The sequence below is a fragment of the Leucopleurus acutus genome, assembly GCF_964270905.1.
Source record: "Leucopleurus acutus genome assembly, chromosome: 20".
Classification (NCBI taxonomy): domain Eukaryota; kingdom Metazoa; phylum Chordata; class Mammalia; order Artiodactyla; family Delphinidae; genus Leucopleurus; species Leucopleurus acutus.
The window spans coordinates 43872456-43895090 of record NC_139162.1 but is presented as its reverse complement, the minus strand read 5'-3'; the positions used below and the strand labels follow the sequence as shown (position 1 = coordinate 43895090).

Below are 22635 nucleotides of genomic sequence, written 5' to 3'. Positions count from 1 at the left end.
GAGCCGTGTTTGGGTGGATGTGTCTGGGTGGGGGGCTGTAGCAGACACGGCGGGTGCGAAGTCCATATCCTGTCCCCCTCACCCTGTCCACACCTGGTGGTCTAACTGCCAGGGCCGGCACGTGACTCTGCCTGTGGGCATTCTCAGACCACTGGTGCCCGCTTTGCCCTGGGTATGAGTGTGGCAAGACTTCCATGCCAGGAGGATCATGCCTCTTCCCGCTCCAGCAGCTCTCAACCAGTGACTGACTGAAGGGAGACGGTATGTAAATACTGCAGGTCCCCTGCCTCTGTGGGGATGACTGGGAAGTGTGTGTTCCGCACGGGCTCTCCAAGCTCCCAGTGGAACGAAGCTCCGGTTCCCCACCATGGTTCTGGCTTGAGAACATACCCTTTCTTGGCAGTTTTCCCTTCTCTGGGTCCCTTCCTGCTCCCCTATCAAGGTTCTCCACTCCTTGCAGGTAATCTTGTCCTCAAATCCTTGCCTAAGCCTCTGCTTCCGGAGAAACCCAAACGAAAGACGGAAGACCTCCACAATGCCCCCTTGTACCTCTGTCCCACAGCCTCTGCTCTGTCCTCCGTCCCAGTCTCGTCACTCCAGAAAGCCCTCTGACGCCCAGTAGCCCCCACTGCTTGGAGCCTCTCACGGATAACAAACCAAGCACACTTCAGGGCATAAGCCAGTGTCTCTACCCCAAAACTTAAGGCTTAAAACAACCACCACGTCTGTTTTTTGCTAAATTTATTTTGTTTATTTTTGGCTGCATAGGGTCTTCGTTGCTGAGCGCAGTCCTTCTCTAGTTGTGGCGAGTGGGGGCTACTCTTCATTGTGGTGCGCGGGCTTCTTTGCGGTGGCTTCTCTTTGTTGCGGAGCACAGGCTCTAGGCATGCAAGCTTTCGTAGTTGTGGCACCCGGGCTTCAGTAGTTGTGGCTCGTGGGCTCTAGAGCGCAGGCTCAGTAGTTGTGGCGCATGGGCTTAGTTGCTCCGCGGCCTGTGGGATCTTCCTGGACCAGGGCTCAAACCCGTGTCCCCTGCATTGGCAGGCGGATTCTTAACCACTGCACCACCAGGGAAGTCCAGCACCACTTATTTTGTTCATGATTCTGCGATCTGGGCTGGGCTGAGCTGGGCAGTTCTGCTATCTTGCTTTGGTCTCACACGTGGCTGCAGTCAGCTGGAGGCCCGATTGGCCTAGACAGCAGCACTCACGTGTCTGATAGCTCAGCTGGGATGGCTGGAACTTCTGAGAGTGAGCCGAGCATCCCTCTCCCTGTGGTCCCTCCAGGAGGGTAGGAGGATCTCCTCATGCAGTAGCTCCAAGAGGGAATATTCCAAGAGAAAAAGCCCCTGCTTGCATCATGCCTGCTGATACCCCATTGGTCCAAGTCAGCCATGTGGCCAAGCCCAGAATCAGTGGGGAGGAAGGTACTGCACTAGAACAAGAATATTGGGAGGTGGAGTTACTGGTGGTGCCAGCACAAGTCTCCCACGTCAGCTGCCTCGGACCAGCATGAGTGTGCTCTTCTGTGTGTACTCACATAGGGGCAGCTGACCCATGGAAAATTCATAATAGTATGTTGTATTTCATTAATTCTAGGAAGAACTTAATTGCAATTCATCTTACAATCAGGTGGCATAGTTTAATGTCTGCGTAGTTTTCCTTGTGGTACATAAAATAATGGTATTTCTTATTATTTTTTTTGCGGTACGCGGGCCTCTCACTGTCGTGGCCTCTCCCGTTGCGGAGCACAGGTTCTGGATGCGCAGGCTCACCGGCCATGGCTCACGAGCCCAGCCGCTCCGCGGCATGTGGGATCTTCCCGGACCGGGGCACGAACCTGTGTTCCCTGCATCGGCAGGCGGACTCTCAACCACTGTGCCACCAGGGAAGCCCCGTATTTCTTATTTTTGAAGGCATCTTAGATTCTGTTGACATATAAGATGTGTTTCCCGACATGTATCAGCGCACACACACACACACACACACACACACACACACACACACACGCCACTAACGTGATAACAAGTCTCTAGGAAACTTTGCTTTACTAAAAGAAGAATTAAATCATATTCAGTGGGAAAAGAAGAGTGGTTTAGGGGCACAAGAGCATCAAATGAGCAATAGTGAAGTTATTTTTCCTGCTGGAATTTCAATAAAAACAGTGTTTTTGAACTAATTACTCTAAGTATTGCCATTAAAATGCACATATTATTAGGGAATCATGCACTGAGCGTATTGAGCAAAATGGCCTTTCATTTCCTATCCCACCTGCTTGGAGCTCCTTACCTATTGTTAGGCTGTTAACCACTCTTGGCTGTGAAAATACAAAGGCAGTTTTTCCCCTGCTTGTGGTGCTAGTTATAGATTTCTACTAGAATGGTCTGAGTATACCTGATGGTAAAGCCGGTATCAGAATGATGTTGCAAACTGGGTTCTTAATAAAGCTGTGGCATTGTATCCAACTTGCATCATGTAGGCATCTTCCTCCCAATACCTACCACGTCTATATTTAATATACATGACCTATAATTCATGTATATGTTATGTAGAGCTCATCACTGTGAGCTCATCGGTCCGTTGGAAGAATTAAAAATACGTGCTCCCTCCCTTAGCCATCTGTCAGAAAATTGTGCTCTCCTGATATTAGAACATGGCACACTGCTGCTATCTGCTGGGAAGTTGTGGTAAAAATGCAAATCTACAATGTCTAGATGAATGGTATCACTTAAAATTTTGCAGTGAGCAACCCAAACACCATATGGGACAGCCATGAATTATTAGGCAGGAGGGTAGCAAAATGGCCTAGAGTATGGGCACTGGAGCCAGGTTTCCTGGGTTGGATTCCTAGCTTCATCCCTTCCTAGATGGTGACCTTGGGAATGTGACATAACTTCTCTTTGCCTCCATTTCCTAATCTATAAATGAGAATAGTCATAGTACCTACTTCATGGGGTAGAAATAATGATTAAGCGTGCCAGTGCGTGAAAGCCTTGGAGCAGTTCCTGGCACAGGGTGCCGTATGAATCTTTGCTGCCATGTCATTTTAGAATTTATTCAACAAGTACTTGCGAAATGCCAGGCACAATTCTAATGTCCCAACAAATAGCACTCCTTTTAATCCTCATAACAACCCTCTTGAGACAGGAACAGTATATGTAGAGGGACAACTCTGACATGTCACAAAATGCGATGCACTTGCAGACATCACATAACCCTCTCTGGGACACAAGGTTGGATTTCCACACTCCAAGGGGATTCTTATCACCTCCCCCAGAAGGGCTTAAGACTCAAGAATGGGAAGAGCAGTTCAAGATTCCCTGTCCCTCATCGAGTTCACAGGTTGGGGGTGGATGTTGTATGTGACTGTGTATGAGGGTGAGTGGGAGGCAGGGGAAACTTGCTAGAGCCCAGCCTCCTTGGAGTCCACCCTGGAACCCAGCTGATACAGGCTTAGAAGTGGCTGCCCATTCAGTACCACGGAAAGCTCCTGGGTGGGAGCCTAGCCTAGATCTCTGGACCCCGCCCCTTCCCAAGGCCCCGCCCAGATTTAAAGATCTCTCCAACAGTTTAAAGAGGTGAAGGAGGTCTGGGCGGGCTTGCACACCAATGTCCAGAGCTGATTACACCCTGATTCCCCCACAGAGACGGAGGATGGCCTGGTGGGGAAGAGGACTTTATTGGGATATTAGTGGGGGACACGTGGGAGGGTGAATTCCAGGGAACAACAGACAGTGGGACCAACTGGTGGCCACCTTAAGGAACAATACATAAATGTACAAAATAAATTAAAGTGAGGAGGTCCCAAGCGGGGAGGCAGCTGGGAATACCTGGGGATTTCTTAGGGATTAAATTTGGAATTGGACAGGGGAAATAAGAATTTCCAACCCCCTCACAAAGGGTGTGAAATGAACTTTTTCAAGACCCCTCTCCCAGGCTGGGAGCTGGGGTTCTGGGGCTCCAGGAAGAGGGAAGGTCTGGGCTCAGCCAAAGGGGTGAAGGGGGCTGGTTCAGGGTCGTTCCTCCAGGAAGCGGTAGGTGGGGTTCTCATAGCCGTGACGCTGCAGTTCACGCAGCTGCTGCTCCTCCAGGGTCAGCATGGGGTCCACCTGCAATAGGGGCAGGGGAGGCAGAGTGGGCCGCAGGAGCCTGACCGCAGACCTCACAGCCACTCTACTCCCAGGCTCTGGAAGTCCTCCCCATTCCAGGTCTCTTTGCCTCTCACCTCCACCACTCCATGGCTGATAGCCCCGTAGGGTTTCTTCCTGCGCAAGAGCAGCATGGAGAGGATGATCAGGGAGCCACCACCCGCTCCCATGATCAGCAGACCAGACACAGCCTCTCGGGACATGCCTGTTCCAGCTGGTGCCTGCAGGGAGAGGAGATGGGGCCGGGGTCATCTTGGAGGCTCACCAGGGCCCTGTGTGGCTTTGGGAGTCACAGCCTAGCCACTGACCTCTGACCTCTTCCCCTAAGTACGCACAATATTCCTCCTCTTACCAGCTCATCTCTCTGAATCTCCGATGAGTGGAAAGGAAAACCCCTTGGAACAGACACATTCACCTGGGGGAGCAGGAGGTGTCAGGGACCCAGAAGTCTGGGCCCCTGCCTCCCCCTCCCCTGGGCCCCAAGAGGGCATCATCCCCCAGCCCTCTTCTTCCCTAGGACCCTGAAGTCCATGTCCTCAGTCCCTTCTTTCCTCTGAGGCCAAGGAACCCAAACCCCTAGCACCCTCCTCCTTCAGACCTAGGAGTCCAGGCCCCCTGGCCCATCCTCCCTCCGATGCCCGTGGGTCCGACCAACTTACCTTTCGTTCATACTGCTCCAGGGGGGACATCTTCTCTTTCTCAGAGGATGCAGCATCTTGTTCTGTGGACCCTACCCCCCAAATCCTATCTCATTCCTGAGAGTCCAGAATGGTGCTACCCCCGCCTGAAGAGGGGGTCAGAAGGGGCACCAGACTCCACCCCAGGAGGCCTGGGGTTCCCCGTGTACGGGCCCTCTTCCATTCTGGGCTCAAGGACTCAGAGGGATTTGGTGGCTGGGGGCTACTCTGTGAGATACTCACCTTTTGGAAGGGCCATGGGGGTGTCTGCTGGCAGTCAGAGGAGGCAAGACAGGTGCAACAGTGAAGAGAGGAGAGCATCACCAAAGATAGTGTGGGCAAGCCCCCTCCCAGGGGCCGAGGATCCTACAGAGGCCTCTACAACCTCAGACATTCCTTCCCACCCTCTTCCACTCACTGTGGTGGCTAAGACACCCCCAGATTTTAGGGGATTAGAATTGAGGTTGGGGACCTGTACCCCAAAGTCTGGGATTATGTAGATTTGTGTTAACTCACCATCCTTGGAATCCAGGGGCTGCAGCCCACCCTTGTCCTCATTGCTGCCCCCCGGGGCAGGGACTTCCAATTCACTGGGGCCCAGGTGTTCAGAGTGGAGGAGCTCCTCTGAGGGGAACATGCAGAAAGGTGGTGAGGTTGTGAGCACAGGGATCCACAAAACAAAAACGGGTGAATGGATGGCATCCTAACAATAGAGTGATCGGAGCGGGGAGCCATACGTGTGACCTGGGGAAGTGGAGCTGAGTGTTGGAGGATGGAGGTTGAAGTTCAAGAGAACAGCCTCCTTAAAGAGCAGGAGAATTAGGGTTTGGCATGGGACATCCAGGAGGAAGTCGCAGTAGATCTGGGGGTTACACTTTCTGGTATTCATGCTCTTGTGAAGGCCCTGCAGCTTGAATCTGGACTGGGTTTGTGACTTGCTTTAACCTACAGAAGGTGGGCCCAAGTCTTAAGAAGACCTGGCAGTTTCCACTTGCACGGTATGGGGAGCCTGAACCACCATGTAGGAAGTCCAGCTCCCTTGTTGGACAGACCACGTGGAGGGGCTCCATGGAGAAGAGAGGCCCTGAGCCTACAAAGAGGGGGAGAGAGGCTCATTTGTGCCAGAGTCCCAGCCCTTAGCTGACCTGCTAGCCAAATGTAGTGACATGCTTGACTACTGACAAGACCGGCAGAAGAAGCACCCAGGAGAGCCCAGAGCAGACGGCAGAATCATGAGCAATGACAATGGTTGATTTAATACAGCTATGATACCTGGTACATGCTGTCCTATGACCAGAAGATGAAGATTTCCTGTCCTCAGTGTGCATTTGAATTACTCAAAGAAGTTGTTAAATGCAAATTTTCCATCCATGTCTCAAAAGATTCTGATTCAATAGGTGTGGAGTGAGGTCCCTAAACTTGCATTTTTAACAAACTTTTCAAGTGATGCTAATGAAGGTCCTTGAAGGACTGTGGACCATTTAAATTTAAAGAAAGACTGGAATAAACCTTGGTTTTCCAAACTCAAAAAAAAAAAAAAAAAGAAAGAAAAGAAAAGAAAGTGGTTGATTTAAGCCACTAAGTTTTGCAGTTTGTTCCACAGGAATAGATAGCTGAAATGGCAGGGGAGTCAAAGGCTGGGGGTCGGGACTGGGCACTCACGGATCTGGGGCCGCAGCTCCTGAGCCAGGCGGGGGTTCTGGTCAAGCAGCCCCAGGCTCTGATTCATCCTTTCCTCGATTACTTGAAGGTGAGTCTGTACCTGTGGGGGAGTGAGTACGAGGGATGAACTGAGCAGGGCAGGCTAGAGATGGGGAAACGGAGGCAGGGTGAAGGAGGAAGGTCAAGAGGGTCCAAGCAAAATTAGCACATACAATGGACAGGAAGTAGGGTACAAGGGCAGGAACTTGGCCATGGGAGGAAGGAAACTGGAGAAGGAGAAGTGGAATACAATGAAAAGGAAAAGATGTACAGAAGACAGGCTGTGAGAGTCTTGGGAAAGAAAGTAAGGAAGAAGGAAAAGGAGTAGCTGCTAGGAAAGGTGGGGCACAGGAGACAAGGTAAGTATAGGGTACAAGGAATATGGTATAGAAGATGGTAAGTGGGTAGGAGGGGCAGAGAGTAGGGTCTGAGGAATAGGAAGTGAGGCTTGAGGAGGTTCTGAAGAAGGAAGAATTGGAGGGTCATATAGAAATGATGTGGTTCAAGGGCAAGACTTGGAGTTCAAGAGCATAGAATGGAGTATTCTGGGACAGGAAGAGGACATCCAAGAAACAGGAATTAGGATCTGAGGGCACAGAGCAAGGGTTCCAGGGAGAACAAGTTGGGTTAGGGAAAAAGGAGAGTTGAGGGGCAGGAACAGGGTTCAAGACACAGGAGGGGGATTCTAGGAAAGGAAGAATCCAAGGGACAAGAAGTGGGGTCGAGGGACAGAGAGTGGGAATTCAAGAAAGGGGTCAAAGGCACAGGGGTCGGGGAGGCAGCATTCCAGGGTCAAGAAGTAAGGATCTGAGGGACTGGAGTGGGTCCCAAGCACAGAAGGGGGAGGTTCCAGGGATAGGAAGGAGGTCCAAGGGATAGAAAGAGGGTATGAGGGGCAAGAGAAGAGTTAGAGGGATGGGGTCCCAGAGGCCGGGGTCTGAGGGCTAGCTGAGAAGTTGGGAGCTGGAAGAACCTGAGCACCTGGAGGCGCGTCTGCTGGGCCTTCTCGGGGTCCACGGCAGCCACGTGCTGGTAGTGCCTCAGCGTGTGCCTTTGCTCCTTCCGTTCTGCTCGCAGGTAGCGCCGCAGGGCCAGCAGGACGCGCTCTGGCTGTGGAAGCGATGAAGGCTGCCCAGGCCTGCCCCAGCCCTTTCCACCCCCTGCCCTCTGCCCCCACGGCTCCCGCACCTGAGGCGGATCCTCCTGCAGTGCCGCCAGGAAACCTTCCAAGGCAGCCCGGCGCTGGTCGTTGATAAGGGCAGTGACTCGGGTGGCATGGGTCTCCACCAGGCGCTGTCGCTCACCAGACACCTGCTCCTCCAGGGTCTGCAGAATGGACTGGAAGTGCTGGCGAGGGGGTGGGCACAGGGCCAGGAGAGGTGTAGTGGGGTGAAACCCAGGTCAAAGGCAGTCTGGAAGGGTAGGGCTATAGGGTCAAGTGGCGGGGGAGAGGGAGGCGTGCAGTGGATCTAGGCCTGGGCAGAGTCAACCTGGGGTGGGACTAGACAGGAGACTGACTGGTGGAGCTGGGGCTTCAGGGCCAGGTGGAGTGGGGGCAGGGCTAGGCCTGCTGGAGCCCCGCTGAAGGTGTTCACTACATGGGTGGGAACAATCTAGGCACAGAGCTGGCCTGTGTTGAGATGAAAGGAGCCAAGTATTGTAGGAAAGGTAGGGCTCAGGCCTGGGCAGGACCCACTGGAGACAGGCTGTAACTAAATAAGACTGAGCTGGGTAGGAACAAGAGTCAAGTAATGGGGCGCAGCCAAAGTGGGGTCTACACAGGGTAGGGCTGTACTAAAGTGAGGCTGAGAGAGGTGGGGCAGAGAGTCATGAGGCTGGGACTACTGAGGAGGGATTGAGTAAAAGGGAGATTACAGGGGCAGGATCAGAGTCAGGGAGCAGGGCCGAGCATCAAAGAGAGGCTGAGAAGGACCGGGCTGTGTCTGCAGGGGCCCAGCTTGGGAGAGGCCTCCAGAGCCAGCCCTCAGAGGCTAGGATCAAGTTAAGACAGGGCAAAACACGGCCAGTGGGAAGAGGAGGGAAGCAAAGTCGGGTTGGATGTAGGCCAAGAGGGGCCCGAGCCGAGTGTAAGGGTGGGGCCTGGAGAGGCCCGCGCAAGTAGGAAGGGGTGAAACTGGATGAGGCCAGACAAAGCCAGTGTGCCCCAGGGAGTGGACAGGCCTGAGCAGGACACCCTGGAGGCTGTCCTACCTCATTCAGGGCCTGTCTGTCGGCTTTAGGCAGGTTCTTGGACTGGTTGTCCGCCATGGCCCATTCACGCATCACCTGGGGACAAGGGCAGCTTCAGGATCCTAGAATCCACCCTGCTCTACCCACTGCATCTCCCCCGCCCCCATCCTTCCTCAGAGTCTCCAGATCCCTTAAGTCCCTCTGCCTCTTGGATTCCCGAGAGGCTTCAGAAAGAATTTAAAGCAGAAGAGTACCATGCATCAGAGTTTCCATAGAATCTGGTGGCATCTCAGTGGGATTCTAGGTGGGTCAGAGATCCCTGGTCATCTTAGGGGGGGTGTTGAGGACTGGGGGTTAATGGGGACTTAGGGACTCCTTAGAGATAGTCTCAATGTGTCCCTGAGGAATTTCCTGGTATTTAGGGAGCTCTGCATTATGGGGGGTCCTGGGGCCCCCGGCACCATCACCTCGTTAATCTGACGCATCCTGCGCTCTTCCAGATCCATCTTGGCCCGCAGGAACCCCTCGTGCTCGCTGATTTCTCCAGGCATGCCAAAGTACACGTCCACACCATCCGTGGGCCTCGGGGTGGGAGTCACTGCAAGGCCAGGAACCAGGGAGTCAGCCAGAAGCCCAGCTCCAGGTCTCCTTCCCTTCCCAGAGAACTGCATTTCCTAGAGCGCACTGGAGACCCTCATGTGTTCACTTCAGCCATAGCTGCTGCCTGGCCTCGTGCGAAATGTGGTTCTGAACTGGGCCTGTTCTTGTAAAGCTTAGGAATCCATTACACTATCCTCTAAGCTTTCCCCCCACTAATCCTTCAGACCTGCCAAATGACTCCTCCACTTCTGGGCACCCCCAAACCACCCTCCCCCTTTGCATTCCTCACAGGCTGCCCCTTCCACCTCTACTGTATTCAAAGCCATTCCCATCCCTCCCATTTCCCCCAACAGGGCTTCTCCCCCACAGGTCCCTCCCAAAGAGGCCCCTATACCAAGGCTCCCTTAAATCATCCTCCCCCAAGGGTGGAGGGGACTGGGGGTTCAGAGCCTGCCTCACCTTTGCTGACCCCTGCAGGGGGATGGGAGCTTGAGGGTGGGACTCTTTCCTCCTCTTCTTCCTCCTCAGCCCGTGGGGGCTCCACAAAGTAATCATCTACTGGCTGTAGGAAGGATTCCTCCTCTTCCTCATCCTCACCCCCCTCAACTCTGCCCCCGGGGGGCCACGACCGAGTGGAAGGATCCCTGAGGGAGCAGAAGACCCAAGGCAATGAGCACCTGGGCCCAGGCCCCCAGGCTTCCATCTCCTGCCTCAGGAGCCTTGGGTTGGGCATGGAGGCTTCCCTCCCACTCACCCAACTGCTGTCCCAGACGGGTTGGGGGTCACTGGAGGGGGGCAGCACACATACTCCACACCTCGGAACCGATCCGCGCCACAGGGCAAAAGCATGCCCGAGCCATGCAGGATGAGGCCCTGGGAGCTGCAGGCCTGTGGGAAGAGTGGGCCCAGATGCCAGGACTGTGGGGTAACAGAAGGTAGGGGGTAGCCTGGATGCCTGGGTCTTGGGGGCTGATGCGGCTGGGAGCCTGGATTCCTGGTTCTGTCCCATTGGGAAGAGAAGGCTGAGGCCCAGACTCTTGGGTTCTGGAGGAGGAGGGTGTTAGAGGACTGGATCCCTGGGTTCTGGGGGGCGGTGAGAATGAGTGGGCTGGGTCCTGACCTCCTGTGCCTCCTGACGCCTCCGGGTTGAACTCTCGCACTGGTCCATGCGCTCCTGGTGCAGGAACCGGCAGCCTTCAGGCACCAGCAGGGCCTCGCTCACAAATTCACCCTCTGGCAAATGGGGGTCATCGATGTGAGACACTGCCGCAGCCACTAGCCCTACCCTCCTCAGAATCCAGATCTCTTATCCTCATAGGCTTTTCTGTCCCACTCTGGACCCAGGCATCCATCTCCCTAATGTGAGCCTGAAACCAGGGCCAGAATCTCACCCCTCGGAGACGCCCCCCCACCCCACCCCCCGCCTCCTTCCGTTCCCCTCCCCCAGCCTGTGACTCACCCAGGCAGCGGAAAGGCACAACCTGGTGGTGGGGGTGGGCACAGCGGCCACCTCGGGCATCCCCACACCATTGCTCCATGGGGATGGCCTGTGTCGCCTGTTCCACACGTGCAATCTGCAGCTCCGGGTACATCTGGGGGCACCGGGTGGGGGTGATCAACCCACGGCCCCGCCTGCGCTTCTGCACTGGCCATGTCCCTTTTCAAGTCTCTAGTATTCATAAGGACCTCTCCTCCCTAGGCCCCGCTTCTCTGTAGAACAGGTCTTAGATATCTAAGCCCCTCAAGCCCGTTGGCCACGCCCCCTAGTACCTCTCCCTTAAGCCACGCCATCCTTAGGCTCCGCCCCTTTGCCTGTCCAGTTTCTTTACGAAGGTCCCTCCATTGCCCAAAAACTCAATCCCTCTAAGCCCACCTCTCTTGTAGTCGCCTCTGCCCCTTCCCCCTATCAGGTTTATCTCCCCATAGATTCCTCCCTTCGTTAAGCCTCGGCTCTCTCTCTGGCCTCTCAGTAAGTATCCTTTCTTTGTGTTAGACCTGCTTTCATAGCCACGCCTCCTAGCTTTCCACTCTCCCATTGGGTTCCACCCCGTTCCCAGTCACGCCGGTCCAAAGGTCTTTTTGTCTTAGCTCCGCGTCTCCTTTGGTCACGTCCACCTACACCTGCTCTTTAAGGAGTCCACCACATTATTGCTAAACTCTGTCTCTTCACTGGACACTTTCCTCAGCGGGCCGTCTTTGCACGGTTCTTCCCCTTTCCTGACCTAGTTTCTCAGAAACAGGTCCTGTCCTATCCTAACTTCGCCTCTTTGTTGGCCACGTCCCCTAGTTTCCCATGCCTTCTTGGATCCCTCATCTCCCTGGACCTTGCCTTTGCACGACTAGCTTCTCACGCGCGACCCGGCCCCAAGCTGGATCCCCTTTCTTGCTGGCCACGCCCCTCCCAGTCGGTCCCGCCTACCTGTCTGCAGTACTCCAGCACGCGTTGCGGGTCCCGGAGACAGCGTCGTGAGAGCTGTGGGTCTGGTTCCCAGCGGCCGGTACGCAGGTCCCGGTGAAGCGTTGGGCGCCCGCATAGTCCAGCCACCTGAGCAGACCCTGGGGCCTGGGGGTGGGGACGGAGGGGTCAGCGAGGGCACGGGGGACGCGGGCATGTGACTCCCCTGGTCCTTTGCTCCCTAGGACCCAGATATTCACACCCCCAGCAGCAGCCCCCTCCACCAAGCACCGCGCACCGCCTCCACAGACGTTCGGTTCCCCGGGAAACGGCTCCCACAGGGCGGGGGCGCCCCAGCTCTGCCGTTGCTATGGCGACCCGGGTCCCCCGGGATTCTCGCGGCCTTGTTGCCGCGGAGACAGGCTCCGCCCTCACCCCTGCTCAGCCGCACTAGAGCTGAAAGGGTTAAACGTGAATGGCGGGGGAGGAGGTCAGAACCCAGGCGTTCTGGCCCCTCCTCCCTCCATCCCTAGCTCATGCTTGCATTCTCGGGTGCAAAGACCACAAGGCCTGGTTTCAGGGCCCTGCAGGCTTGGACACCAAGTCCTTGAGGGATGGAGAGCTACATCCTGGGTTGGGGGGCGGTGGCTGGAGGCCTAGACTTCTGGGTCCTAGGAGCCTTGCAGGAGGCCTCATATGGGTCCAGAGGAGGCAGGGGGCCCAGATTCCTGGCTGTAGGTGCCTTGCTGCCTGGTGGGTCCTGTTCAGGTGGGAAAGGTCTGGGGCTGAGTCACCTAGGTCGAGAGGGTCTGGGGGGTCTGGACTTCTGGGACCAGGGGCTCTGGAAAAGCCAGTTCCTACGCTGGGGGCTGGAGGGGACTGGGACGACAGATGATGAAGGAGATGGGGCCTAGACTTACGGTTTTCTGAATGCCTAGTGCAGTTAGCAGCGCCGGGAGGCCCGGCCACCTAGCTGGAAAGACTGCGCTTTCTGCTCTGGACCTGTCCGCATCGGGGTCCAGAGGCCCGGTCCCGCCCCTTCCCCCATCCCCTTGGACCCGGCCGGGCCTCACCTCGGCAGCGCTGGGACTCCCACCGGCCAGGCTCCCGACGGCGAGCTGCGCGCGCAGAAGCAGCAGCAATAATGGCAGCAACAGCGGCAGCGGGCCCAGACCGCGAGCGGCGGGGATGGCGGGTCCCATGTCCCGGCCCTCGCGCCCTCACGTCCCCAGCACTTCCGCCCGGCCCGGCCCGGCCCCAGCGGTGACAGGAGCTCCCAGCGCCACGGCCGCCGCCGCCTCCTCTTCCCGCCGCCCCCGGGCTGCGCCGGCGCCGCCAGCCCCGCCCCGCGCTGGCCCCGCCTTCCTGGCCAGGACAATAGCGTGGCAGCTCTGCGCACAGCGGAGAAGCTTGGAAACCTCGGGTGGGAACCTGCGCCAGGCCCCCGCCGCCTTGAGATTCTAGGCGTCCCACCCCATGCAAGCGCCTAGCCGGGAGTCTGGGTCACGGGTTTCCTGGTTGGGGATTTTGAGTTCTCCCTCAAGACTCTCACCACCAGTGTTCCCCTCCCTCGGATCCAGATAGTCACAAATCATCTCGCTTCTCCTCTAGGGATGCAAGCATTGGAGAGCGGCCCCCACCCCCAAATCGTCTCTTGAGGTTCCAGGAATACAGGCCTCCAAAGTTTCCCCAATCAAGAACATAGCACTTGGCCTTGCCTGGTGGCGCAGTGGTTGAGAGTCCGCCTGCCGATGCAGGGGACACGGGTTCGTGCCCCTGTCCGGGAAGATCCCACATGCTGCGAAGCGGCTGGGCCCGTGAGCCGTGGCCGCTGAGCCTGCGTGTCCGGAGCCTGTGCTCCGCAACGGGAGAGGCCACAACAGTGAGAGGCCCGCGTACCGCAAAAAAAAAGAACATAGCACTTGAGACCCAGTCCCCTTCTCCCTCAGATCCAGGAGTCTGGGTCCCAGGTACCTTCTCTCTCAGGACTAGAGACCAAGCCCTCAGCCCTTTCTCCCTAAGACGCACAAGTCCAGGCCTTCTGCTCTGCTTCCCAGGAACCCCAGTCATCTAGACCTTTAACTCCTAGATCAAGGATTCATGAACCAAAAGCCCCCAGACCCTTTCTTTAAGGATGAGCTGAGTCAGGTAGCCAGCACCTCAAGATAAGAGTTGACCCCCATCCTTGCTGTAAGGATCAGGGCATTTCTATTTTCCCACCCCTAGCCTCTCCTTCGCCCCCTCCCCTTCAGGGCTCACTTCTTTGTCTCCTCAAAATGCAGTGCAGAATTGTCTTCCCCAAGCTGACTGGGGCAGTCCTGTCATGTGTGTGCATCTGTGCATGTATGTTTGTGTAGATGTATCTTAAAAGAGCCTAGAGTGCTCAATGGGTAGCAAAGGGCTGGGGGGTGGCTCACGGTTTTTTCTATAGCCACTTCAGGGTCTAGGGTAAGAAGAAGGGCCTTGGGGCAGCTTCGATGGGCCCCTTCTTTGATAGACAGTAATAATGCCAGGAGAATCTCTAAGACATTCACTTCACAACTTTATTTATTAAACATAAATATGCTCATTCTCAGATTCCAACACCACCCCCTCACCCCCCCCCCCCGCAACCCCACAACAGCTCTCACCCTATCCTTACTCCTTGGGTCCAGTTCTTCCAGGGCCTTTAAGGAAGGTAGAAAAAAATCAAGATAGTGACCATCTTGGATTCCCAGGGGGTGAATGGCCATTCTGGCTGCAATTCCATGGGTGAAGCAAAGTGCCCCTTGGGGAGAGCCAGGACAGGTCCTCCATCTTAATCTGCCTTATGTTGCCTTTCTTCTCAATGCAGGTGGTCATCTTGAAATATCTTCTTTCAGTGTTGGGAAACAACTTCCTTCTCTGCCCCTAACTCCCATCACCCCCTGCCCCCCCATCCCTCTGCAGAGGGTCCATGTGCCATCTTGCATCTCTTTTACACAGGTGAAGAGGTAGGCACAGTGGCCTTCTTGCTCCCACTTGGGGCATCCCCTTTGGCTGAGCTGACTGTATACCAATGACCCAGACAATTGTAACGATCTTTCCCTCCCCTCAGTGTTCAATTTTGGAAGAGTAAGGTCGCCAACTTGTTCTGGTTCCTCAGAAATCAGGACAATCCATTATGGCAAGTTGAAGATCCCAGGACTCTTCAGTTGGAGAGATGTCACACATGAGTCTGGAGACGTGGGTGGCTGGGGGCGGGGAAGGCAGCGTATGGGAAGGGGGGAGTGCTGGGGGCCAGATCTGGGGGTCCAAAGGATGTGGGTTTGATGTAGCTGGTGAAAGCTCGAGGATGGGGTGTGGTGAGATAACCTGCCTTGGCTCTATATAACCTGCAGGGGGGGACAATGCCCACATGTGTTTTGAAATCATAGAAGGTAGGGGTCCCTGGAGGTCCAAGAGGGGAGGAGGGTGGCAGGAAGAGACCTCCTCCAGGGGCTTCTCCAAGGCTCAGGCTCACACTGACTCCTCGGACCTTGTAGTAACCATTGGTTGGGTCCTGAGGGGACAAAATGGGACTTGGTAAGGTATGTAAGGGTACAGCGGAGTGAGGGTCACTGATGGAGAGACACACTGAGATAGAGCCAGACCTAGGGGGAGACGAAAAGATAGAAACAAGAGCAGTCAGAGACCCAGAGACATATGGACTGGTAGAAGAACAAAGTGACACAGAAAAACAGTGACAAGAGATGAAGGGACAGAGGAGATGGGCAGAGGAAGGCAGAGACAGAAGGATATCGGCCTGCTGAGGGGTGGCGGTGTGGAAGGAGATGCAGAGGGAACAAGAGAGAGAAACGGAGATCAAGACATTCATTCATTCATTTGCCCAACAGCCTTGAGGCTTTGATTCTGAGTCATGCTCTGTGCTGCATGCCTAGACATCTCTCACTAGGATAGACCTAGCCCTGTCCTCATGGAGATCCAGGCCAAAGGAGAAATGAGGAATCACTAGATAGAGCCAGCAAGGTCAGGGTTGTGATGGAGGAAGTTCAGGGAGTGACTGGGACAGCTATGGGGGGATCTTCAGACTGAGATGGGGAAGCCTAGCTCACAGTGGTCATGGCTATGACGGGTGAAACACAGACAGAATGATCAGGGCTACGAGGAGGGAAGCAAGAGCTTTCTGGAACCAGAAATGTTTGAGTTGAGACCAGAGGAATGATGGAGAGAATTAGGTAGGTATGTGAAGAAAGGTAGGAGTGTTTCGGGCCAAGAGAATAGCATGTACTAGGTACAGAGAAGAGAGAGAAGGGCTCTGGATTGGGGACTGGGGTCAGTGGGGCCTAAAAGAGATGGGACCCTAAAGGATGTACAAGTTTGGGGAAATGTGAGGCCAGTGTGGAACCTGGTAGGTAGAAGGGGCCTGGGTGAAGCAACCAGGGAGAGGCATCTAGGAGGCCTGAAACATGACTGTGTTGGGGAAAGCACAAGCAGACTGAACCTTGATCTGGGGCTCAAGATGGAGGCCAAGGCTGGGGCTGATACGTGGGCATAGTCAGCAGATAAATAAACTGAGACTGGAGTTGGGTGAGACAGCCCAGGAGGCAGCAAGAAGTGGGTGGAGGGGGTTAGGTGCCAGCTCTGGGGGCAACAGAATGAAAAAGGAGGGAACAGAATTGGAGAGAGGGACTTCTCTGGTGGTGCAGTGGTTAAGAATCCACCTGCCAATGCAGCAGACATGGGTTCGAGCCCTGTTCTGGGAAGATCCCACATACCACGGAGCAACTAAGCCCGTGTGCCACAACTACTGATCCTGTGCTCTAGAGCCACAACTACTGAGCCCGCATGCCACAACTACTGAAGCCAGCACGCCTAGAGCCCATGCTCTGCAACAAGAGAAGTCACTGCAATGAGAAGCCCACGCGCCGCGAGGAAGAGTAGCCCCTACTCGCCACAACTAGAGGAAGCCTGTGCGCAACAACGAAGACCCAACACAGCCAAAATTAAAAAAATAAAAAAGAAAAAGAAAGAAGTGGAGAGAGAGTTGGAGATACAGTGAAGGGAGCCCCTCTTTTCCCAACACTCACCTTGGTCTCCAGAGCTCCCTCCTCATCCAGAGCCAGGTCGCCGTGGTCTGTGTGCACGATGGGGCCCTGGGGTAGGGTGCTTAGTGAAAGGGAGTGTAGAGGATCCTCTGGCCCCACTGCCAGACCCCAGAGACCCTCAGCTGAACATCTGAGGCCAGGCAGGAGGGACCAAGGGCACCTGAGAGCTGGGGTCTGGGCTCAGGACAACAAGGAGCCTTAGGGACGTATTGAGTCTAGGGAATAATTGGGTCAGGGGTGTATTTGGACTTGGGGGATATTTGGATCTGGGGATCCCTGTTGGGACTACAGCTCTTTTTGAGTTTGGGGCGCCCAGTTGCGACTGGGATCACAACTGGGACTGGGTTACTATTTGGGTCTTGAGGTACCGTCAGGTCTGGGGACCCTGGCATCCTACCTGGTCCTTGCTGCTGCCTGTCTCCTCCTCGGGACCCCTCGAACTGGAGCCGTTGCTGCTCCCTGGGATTCGCACCAGATTCTTTTGCTTGGAGAAAGAGGCTGAGGCCAGGGACATTGGGGGTGGGGCAGAGGTAAACGATGGGGCTGGATCACGGTCTGTGGAGACCAGTGCGCAGGAAGAGAGAGGACTGGGGCAAATCAGGTCGGGAGACTGGGAGAGAACTCTGGCCTAGGAGAGTAAGGGGTGTGTGACCCTGAGGAGACGGAGTTAGAGCTTGAGCAGGGAATCAGGTCCTGAATGTAAGCCAAGGCCAGTGAGGGTCTAGAGAGGCAGGACTGGGACCAGGTCCCAAGGCCAGGCCAGTCAGTGGGCAGGGCCTGTATATGGGCCTGCGGTGGGGCTCAGGTACTGACCCTTGCCGTGGCACCAGCAGCAGAGGGCCACCCCAGTGCCAGCCACAAGGAGAGTCATGGCCACAGCGGCCACTCCAGCCACAATCCGCACAGCGGGCAGCAAGTCTGTGGGAAGAAGAGGGGGTTCCTGAGGATGCTGAGCAGGAACTGGGGAACAGGGCTTGGGGCTTTTGTAGGGAATCTCTGGGTTCAAAGGTCACCAAGTTTGGGGATTCCAAGTTTTGCAGTCCCCTAGCTTGGGGTCCCTTGGGTTTAAGGACTCATGAACTTGAGGTTTCACAAGTTTAAACTCCCTGGCTTTAGAGAGTCTTAGACTTTGAGGGTATTTTTACTTTGCCTATATTTGGAGGTTGCCTTCTTTGGAGCCCCTAAGTGTGAGGGGTCTCTTAGTTTAGGATTCCGTATTTGAGGGAAATTATTGTTTGGGGATCTCAGGATTCAATGGACTCATAGTTTTGAGGCTCCCAAGGTTTGGGGGTCTCTGCACTTGAGGGTCCTCTGTTTGGGGGTTGTGGCATTTTGGGGGCTTGAAATATTCAGATTTGGGGTCTTCGGGCCCAGGGTCTCACCTCTACGTCCCAGGCTGACCTGGGTGCCTCCTTCGCCCAACCGGTTCCGGGCAGTGCAGTTGAAGCCCCGGCTAAAGTCGGACTCCTGGGTCCCCGAAATGTGCAGCACAGAGATCAGGCCTGGACCCTGTCCCCCGCGGCCCTCTGGGGCTGGGAATGTCTCCACCAGGAACCGACCCCTCGACCCCGCCGTCAGGAAGCCCTCATCCCAAGACCAGACCTGAGGGCACAGAAGAGGAGGGTCACTGAGGAGACGAAGGAGGGCGGGAAGAGGAGGTCAAGGTGTCGGGAAAGTCACAGATCATCCCAGCAGTTTTGGGAGTCCGGCTAGGAGGTCTGGGATCACCGCTGGAAGGGTCACGAGAGTGGGAACTTTCCTTACCACGGCTTCTGGGGCGGGGGAGGCGAAGACTAGACACTGGAGGCGGGCGGGGCCCCTCAGGAAGGCGGGCGCAGAGTGCAGGGCGGTCACCACTGGGGGAGCTGGTTTGGAGATTGTGGACCAATCAGAGGAGAGGCCCCGCCCACCCAAGGCCCGTTCTCAAGCAGGCGAGGCCAGGCCTGGGCACTCCCGACTAACCCCGACCAACTAGGCCAAGCCTCTTAACAAACTTCGAACCCCTCTGAGGCTTGCCTTCCCTAGGTCCCGCTTCAATCCAAGGGCCCCAGCCGTCAGTTAAGCTCCCCTTCTCGAGGCCACGCCCACTCCCATTAGCCCTCGCCCCCTCTGCCCACTTCTTATCCCAGGACATGCCAGGTCCACTAGGAAGCAACGCTTTCTCACCGTTCACAGTCAACCTAGCTTCCGCAGCGCCACCCCGCAGGCCCGAGAGCCCCGGCCCGGCTCTGCACACGTAGTCGCCTGCATCCTCCGGCCCCACCGCGAGAAGACGCAGCGTGGGCCCGGAGGCCAGCACCTGGGATAGGGAAGGGGCGTCAGGGACACGACCATGGGAGAAAGCCCCATCTACTGCTAGCCATGGCCACAAGCCCCAGGTCTGGCCTCACCTGCGCGTCCCCGCGGCGGGTCCAGGTTACCCGTGGAAGAGGATTCCCGCGCCAGACACAGCTGAAGGAGGCGTCTTCCCCTACGTCCACGGATAAGGGTTTCGGCTTTGCCTGCAGAATCGGCCCGACTGGAGGAGACAGAGGAGGGGTCACATGACCAGGGAGGGATGCAGCTTCTGACTTGGGATTAGCCACTCCGAAACGACACTCCCAAGGGCCATTGGGTTTAAGCCCCCGGTTCACAAATCAGCTCGTACGTCCGGCTCACGAGCCCCAGCCCCGCTCGCGCCCCGCCCCTACTCCACTTTGGTACTGATCCAGCACAGCCAAATCCCGCCTAAATCCTACTTCGGGCCCCACCACCTCCCGCAGTCCGTCAGAGCCGCGCCTCACCGTAGCCCCAGTCCCATTTCTCTCACCCCACTTTGGCCACACCCATGGCCCCGACCCTGCTCACATCGCACATCCAGCGCTGTGCTGCGGTTGGCGCTACCCACTGCGTTGCTGACCTCGCAGGACACCGGTGCAGTCAGGAACGAAGCGTCCGCCACTACCTCCAACATTGGCCCGCGGGCCCCAAGCACAGGGGAGCCCCCCTTTGCCCACCTGCGAAGGTGGTGGGCTGTGTTGTCCTTGCTCCCGAAGCACACCTACTCACGTCCTAGCCCCAGCCCTCCCCAAGACTGTTCTCCCGGCTGGGAAGAAATGATCTGTGTCCTCACCTATAGCCAGTGACAGGAGGCTGGGCTGTGGCCTGGCATAGGAAAGTGACCTTCTCTCCCTCCTGCACTGTCTGTGGTTCTGCAGACAGAGTCACCACTGGGGGGTCTGTAGAGGTGAGTCAATGGTCAGTGGTGGGCAAGGACATGCAACACCTCCATTGATGACCTAGTGGTCCAATTCTCAGGTCCTCCACCCCAGGAGTCTGAGTCCCCAGTCCCCTCTTCCCTTTCAGCTAGGAGTCTAGGCTTCCAGTACCCAATTCCCCCAGGGACCCGAGGTCCACAGCCCTCTCCTTTCTCATACCCTGAAGTCCAGGCCCCAGCTGCCTCTTTCCCCAAGGACCTCAGGCTCAAGGCCCAGTGTCCAACTGCACTCACACTGCAGGCTCAGTGTGATAGCTGTGTCCTTCCCCGCAGGCAGGGCCTGGCTCCGAGCCCGGCAAACCAAGATGGCTCCATCATCGTGGCTGGAAGGGGTCAAAGATAAGATGCTCTCCACTGACCCAGTGGTTCCTTCCTTCAACAGGGTCTGTAGGTTATGAATAATAATGATGATTTCATCTACCCTTAGGTAGTACTTACTTTATGTCAGGCGCTCTTCTAGGCATTTATAAATATTACTTTATTTAATCCTCACAGCTATCCTAGAGGTACATACTACTATTAACTCCATTTTACAGATAAGTAAACTGAGGGATGGAAAGGTGAAGATCAACTAACGAGTGGCTGAGCCAGGATCTGAACCTAGGTAGTCTAGCCCTAGAGCCCTTATACTTAAGTACGTACCAAGGATCCCGAGCCTTGAATCCCTGCCCTCCCATGCCTCCTCTGGAAGAGCATGTGGTCTGAGTGGACCCCCAAATTTCCCTGAATGAGCAAGGGCTGGCACAGAGACTTGGACCTGACCTGGCGGAAGGTGGCCCCATCTAGCCGGACCCCATCTCGGAACCACAGCAGCTCAGGGGTGGGGCGGGCATCCCCGCGGCTCCGACAGGTCACATTCGCAGGAACCCCAGCAACCAGAGACACAAAGGGGCCACCCAGCACCTGGGGGGGTTCCGGAGGCACTGTAGGGTGGATCTGAGGTCAGAGCTGGATCCTGGGCCCAGAGACCCTGATCTTCCCAGCTCCGACCGACCACTCCTCCGTTCTCCCCAGACTCTCATATTCCCAGCTAGCACTGGCCGTCCGCCTGGGCTCCCCAGGGACAAGTGGGCTGGGTCCTCACCCAGCACATGCAGTTGGGCTCGTCGAGAGCGGAGGCCTGCTTGTGTAGCTTGACATTCGTAGGATGCTTGATCCTCTATCTCTACGGGCCTAATGTGGAGGTCGTGCTGGCCACTGGCTGCATTCCCTGATATCCAGTACCGGGACCACCCTGGAGTCAGGGAAAAGGCAGTCACACCATGGTTCTGAGTTCTTGGCCCCAGGCCTCCATCCCCAGACATCCCACACCAGAAAGACACTACCAAAAGTGGGTGCTGGGCCAGAGAGACACTAATCCTCTCCCAATCCAGAGTCGCTGCAAACTTGCGGGGGGTGGGGGTGGGGTGTGTGTGTGTGTGACAAATTCGGGAAAAAAAAAAGCAAGAAAACAATTGTCATAAGAGTCAGATGAGATACTACCTCCTGGGTGGGGAGGGAGTGGGCTATGACAGGGGAAGGGAACAAGGAGGGCTTCTGGGGAGCTGGCAATGGACCTGGGTAGTCGTTACCTGGCTGTCTATTTTAGAATTATTTGGCAAATCTTCCATTTATGCTTTATGAACCTTTCTGCACTTATGCAATATTTTACAATAAAAATTAAAATTCCCAAACCCTATGGGTCACCTCCAAAGAAGGAGCTGAAAATTCTGAACTCCCAAATGTTTCCTTGAGCCCATTCATTTCCCAAACTTGAAAACGTCAAAATAGAAACTTCAGTTATAGCCCAAGCCCAACACCCTCACCCTGGAGTCAGCTCCTCCCTGAATAGATAGAACAGCCTCACCTGGCAGGTCTCTTTCGCCCCCTAGAGCCAGCCCATCCTTAGTCCACTGAACCAGCCCCCAGTATGCGCCCAGGGCACAGGGCAGATGGGCCTCGTCCCCCAGCAGTACTACCAGGTCTTCTGGCTGTTGCAGGAAGTGGGGTGACAGGCCTAGGAGAACGGGGCGGAGGAGCAGAGCTTAGCACGTTCAAGAGTTCCCTCACTGAGGAGGGAGTTCAGTCCCCAGTCCCCTCTGCCCTCAGATCCAGAAGCCCAGGGTCCCTCAGATCTAGGAGTCTGAACCCTCAGCTGCACTTACCACAGTAAAGCGACAACTGGCAAACAACCCTCTGTTGTATTTATCTGCCTCTGCCCCTTCCCCTCGCGGTACCTGCACGCCCTCTGAGGCAGAAGAGAAGGACAAGGAGTGCGGGGACCAGCATCCTGAGTGTGTGTCCCCCAAGATCCAGCAGACTTGCTGTTGCACTGGCTTCCCTGCCAGCTCCTTCCTCGGCAGCACACCTCCCACCACTCTAGCCTGGAGTCCCCTTCGCTCCCAACTCTTCTCTCCAGGCTAGCAGCACCTCCTGTCTCTGGCCCGGACTTCTCCTAGCCTGCTCCGCCGCAGGCTCCGCGGCTCTGAAACGCAGGCCAGTTCCGCGCGCTCGGTCTCGGAGAGACCCTGGAGGGCCTGATCCCCCTCGCCCCGCCCCGGCCCGCCTTCTGGGAGACCCGCCCTCTTCCCGCTGAGAAACTCCCGCGGCCCAGAAGCGGATGA

The 22635-nt window shown here is 56.0% G+C and overlaps 2 protein-coding genes across 4 annotated transcripts; both read right to left on the bottom strand.

Annotated features, from left to right (window-relative positions):
* Positions 1 to 3722: 3722 nt before the first annotated feature.
* APLP1 (amyloid beta precursor like protein 1) lies at positions 3723 to 12985 on the bottom strand. Of its 3 annotated transcripts, none has more exons than XM_082862318.1 (17): positions 12784 to 12985; positions 11735 to 11878; positions 10775 to 10907; positions 10436 to 10548; positions 10070 to 10203; positions 9775 to 9959; positions 9183 to 9313; positions 8737 to 8811; positions 7714 to 7872; positions 7507 to 7635; positions 6487 to 6586; positions 5341 to 5448; positions 5068 to 5094; positions 4807 to 4877; positions 4500 to 4562; positions 4225 to 4368; positions 3723 to 4108 (listed from the first exon to the last, which is right to left on the bottom strand). In XM_082862318.1, exons 1-17 carry the CDS (start codon positions 12910 to 12912, stop codon positions 4010 to 4012), a joined length of 1944 nt encoding a protein of 647 aa, XP_082718444.1. In that variant the 5' UTR covers positions 12913 to 12985; the 3' UTR covers positions 3723 to 4009. The 3 variants fall into 3 exon arrangements, with proteins under 3 accessions (XP_082718444.1, XP_082718445.1, XP_082718446.1); XM_082862319.1 differs by having other exon boundaries at positions 5068 to 5091; XM_082862320.1 differs by lacking the exon at positions 4500 to 4562.
* A 1909-nt stretch (positions 12986 to 14894) lies between these two features.
* On the bottom strand, positions 14895 to 22300 carry KIRREL2 (kirre like nephrin family adhesion molecule 2; the record flags this gene model as incomplete). The annotated part of the gene is made up of 15 exons (XM_082862112.1): positions 14895 to 15230; positions 16759 to 16824; positions 17174 to 17274; positions 17590 to 17694; positions 18159 to 18378; positions 18541 to 18641; positions 18943 to 19075; positions 19167 to 19294; positions 19624 to 19772; positions 19889 to 19994; positions 20267 to 20417; positions 20795 to 20955; positions 21117 to 21266; positions 21879 to 22028; positions 22249 to 22300. 15 exons carry the CDS (start codon positions 22298 to 22300, stop codon positions 14895 to 14897), a joined length of 2109 nt encoding a protein of 702 aa, XP_082718238.1.
* Between the last annotated feature and the right edge of the window lie 335 nt (positions 22301 to 22635).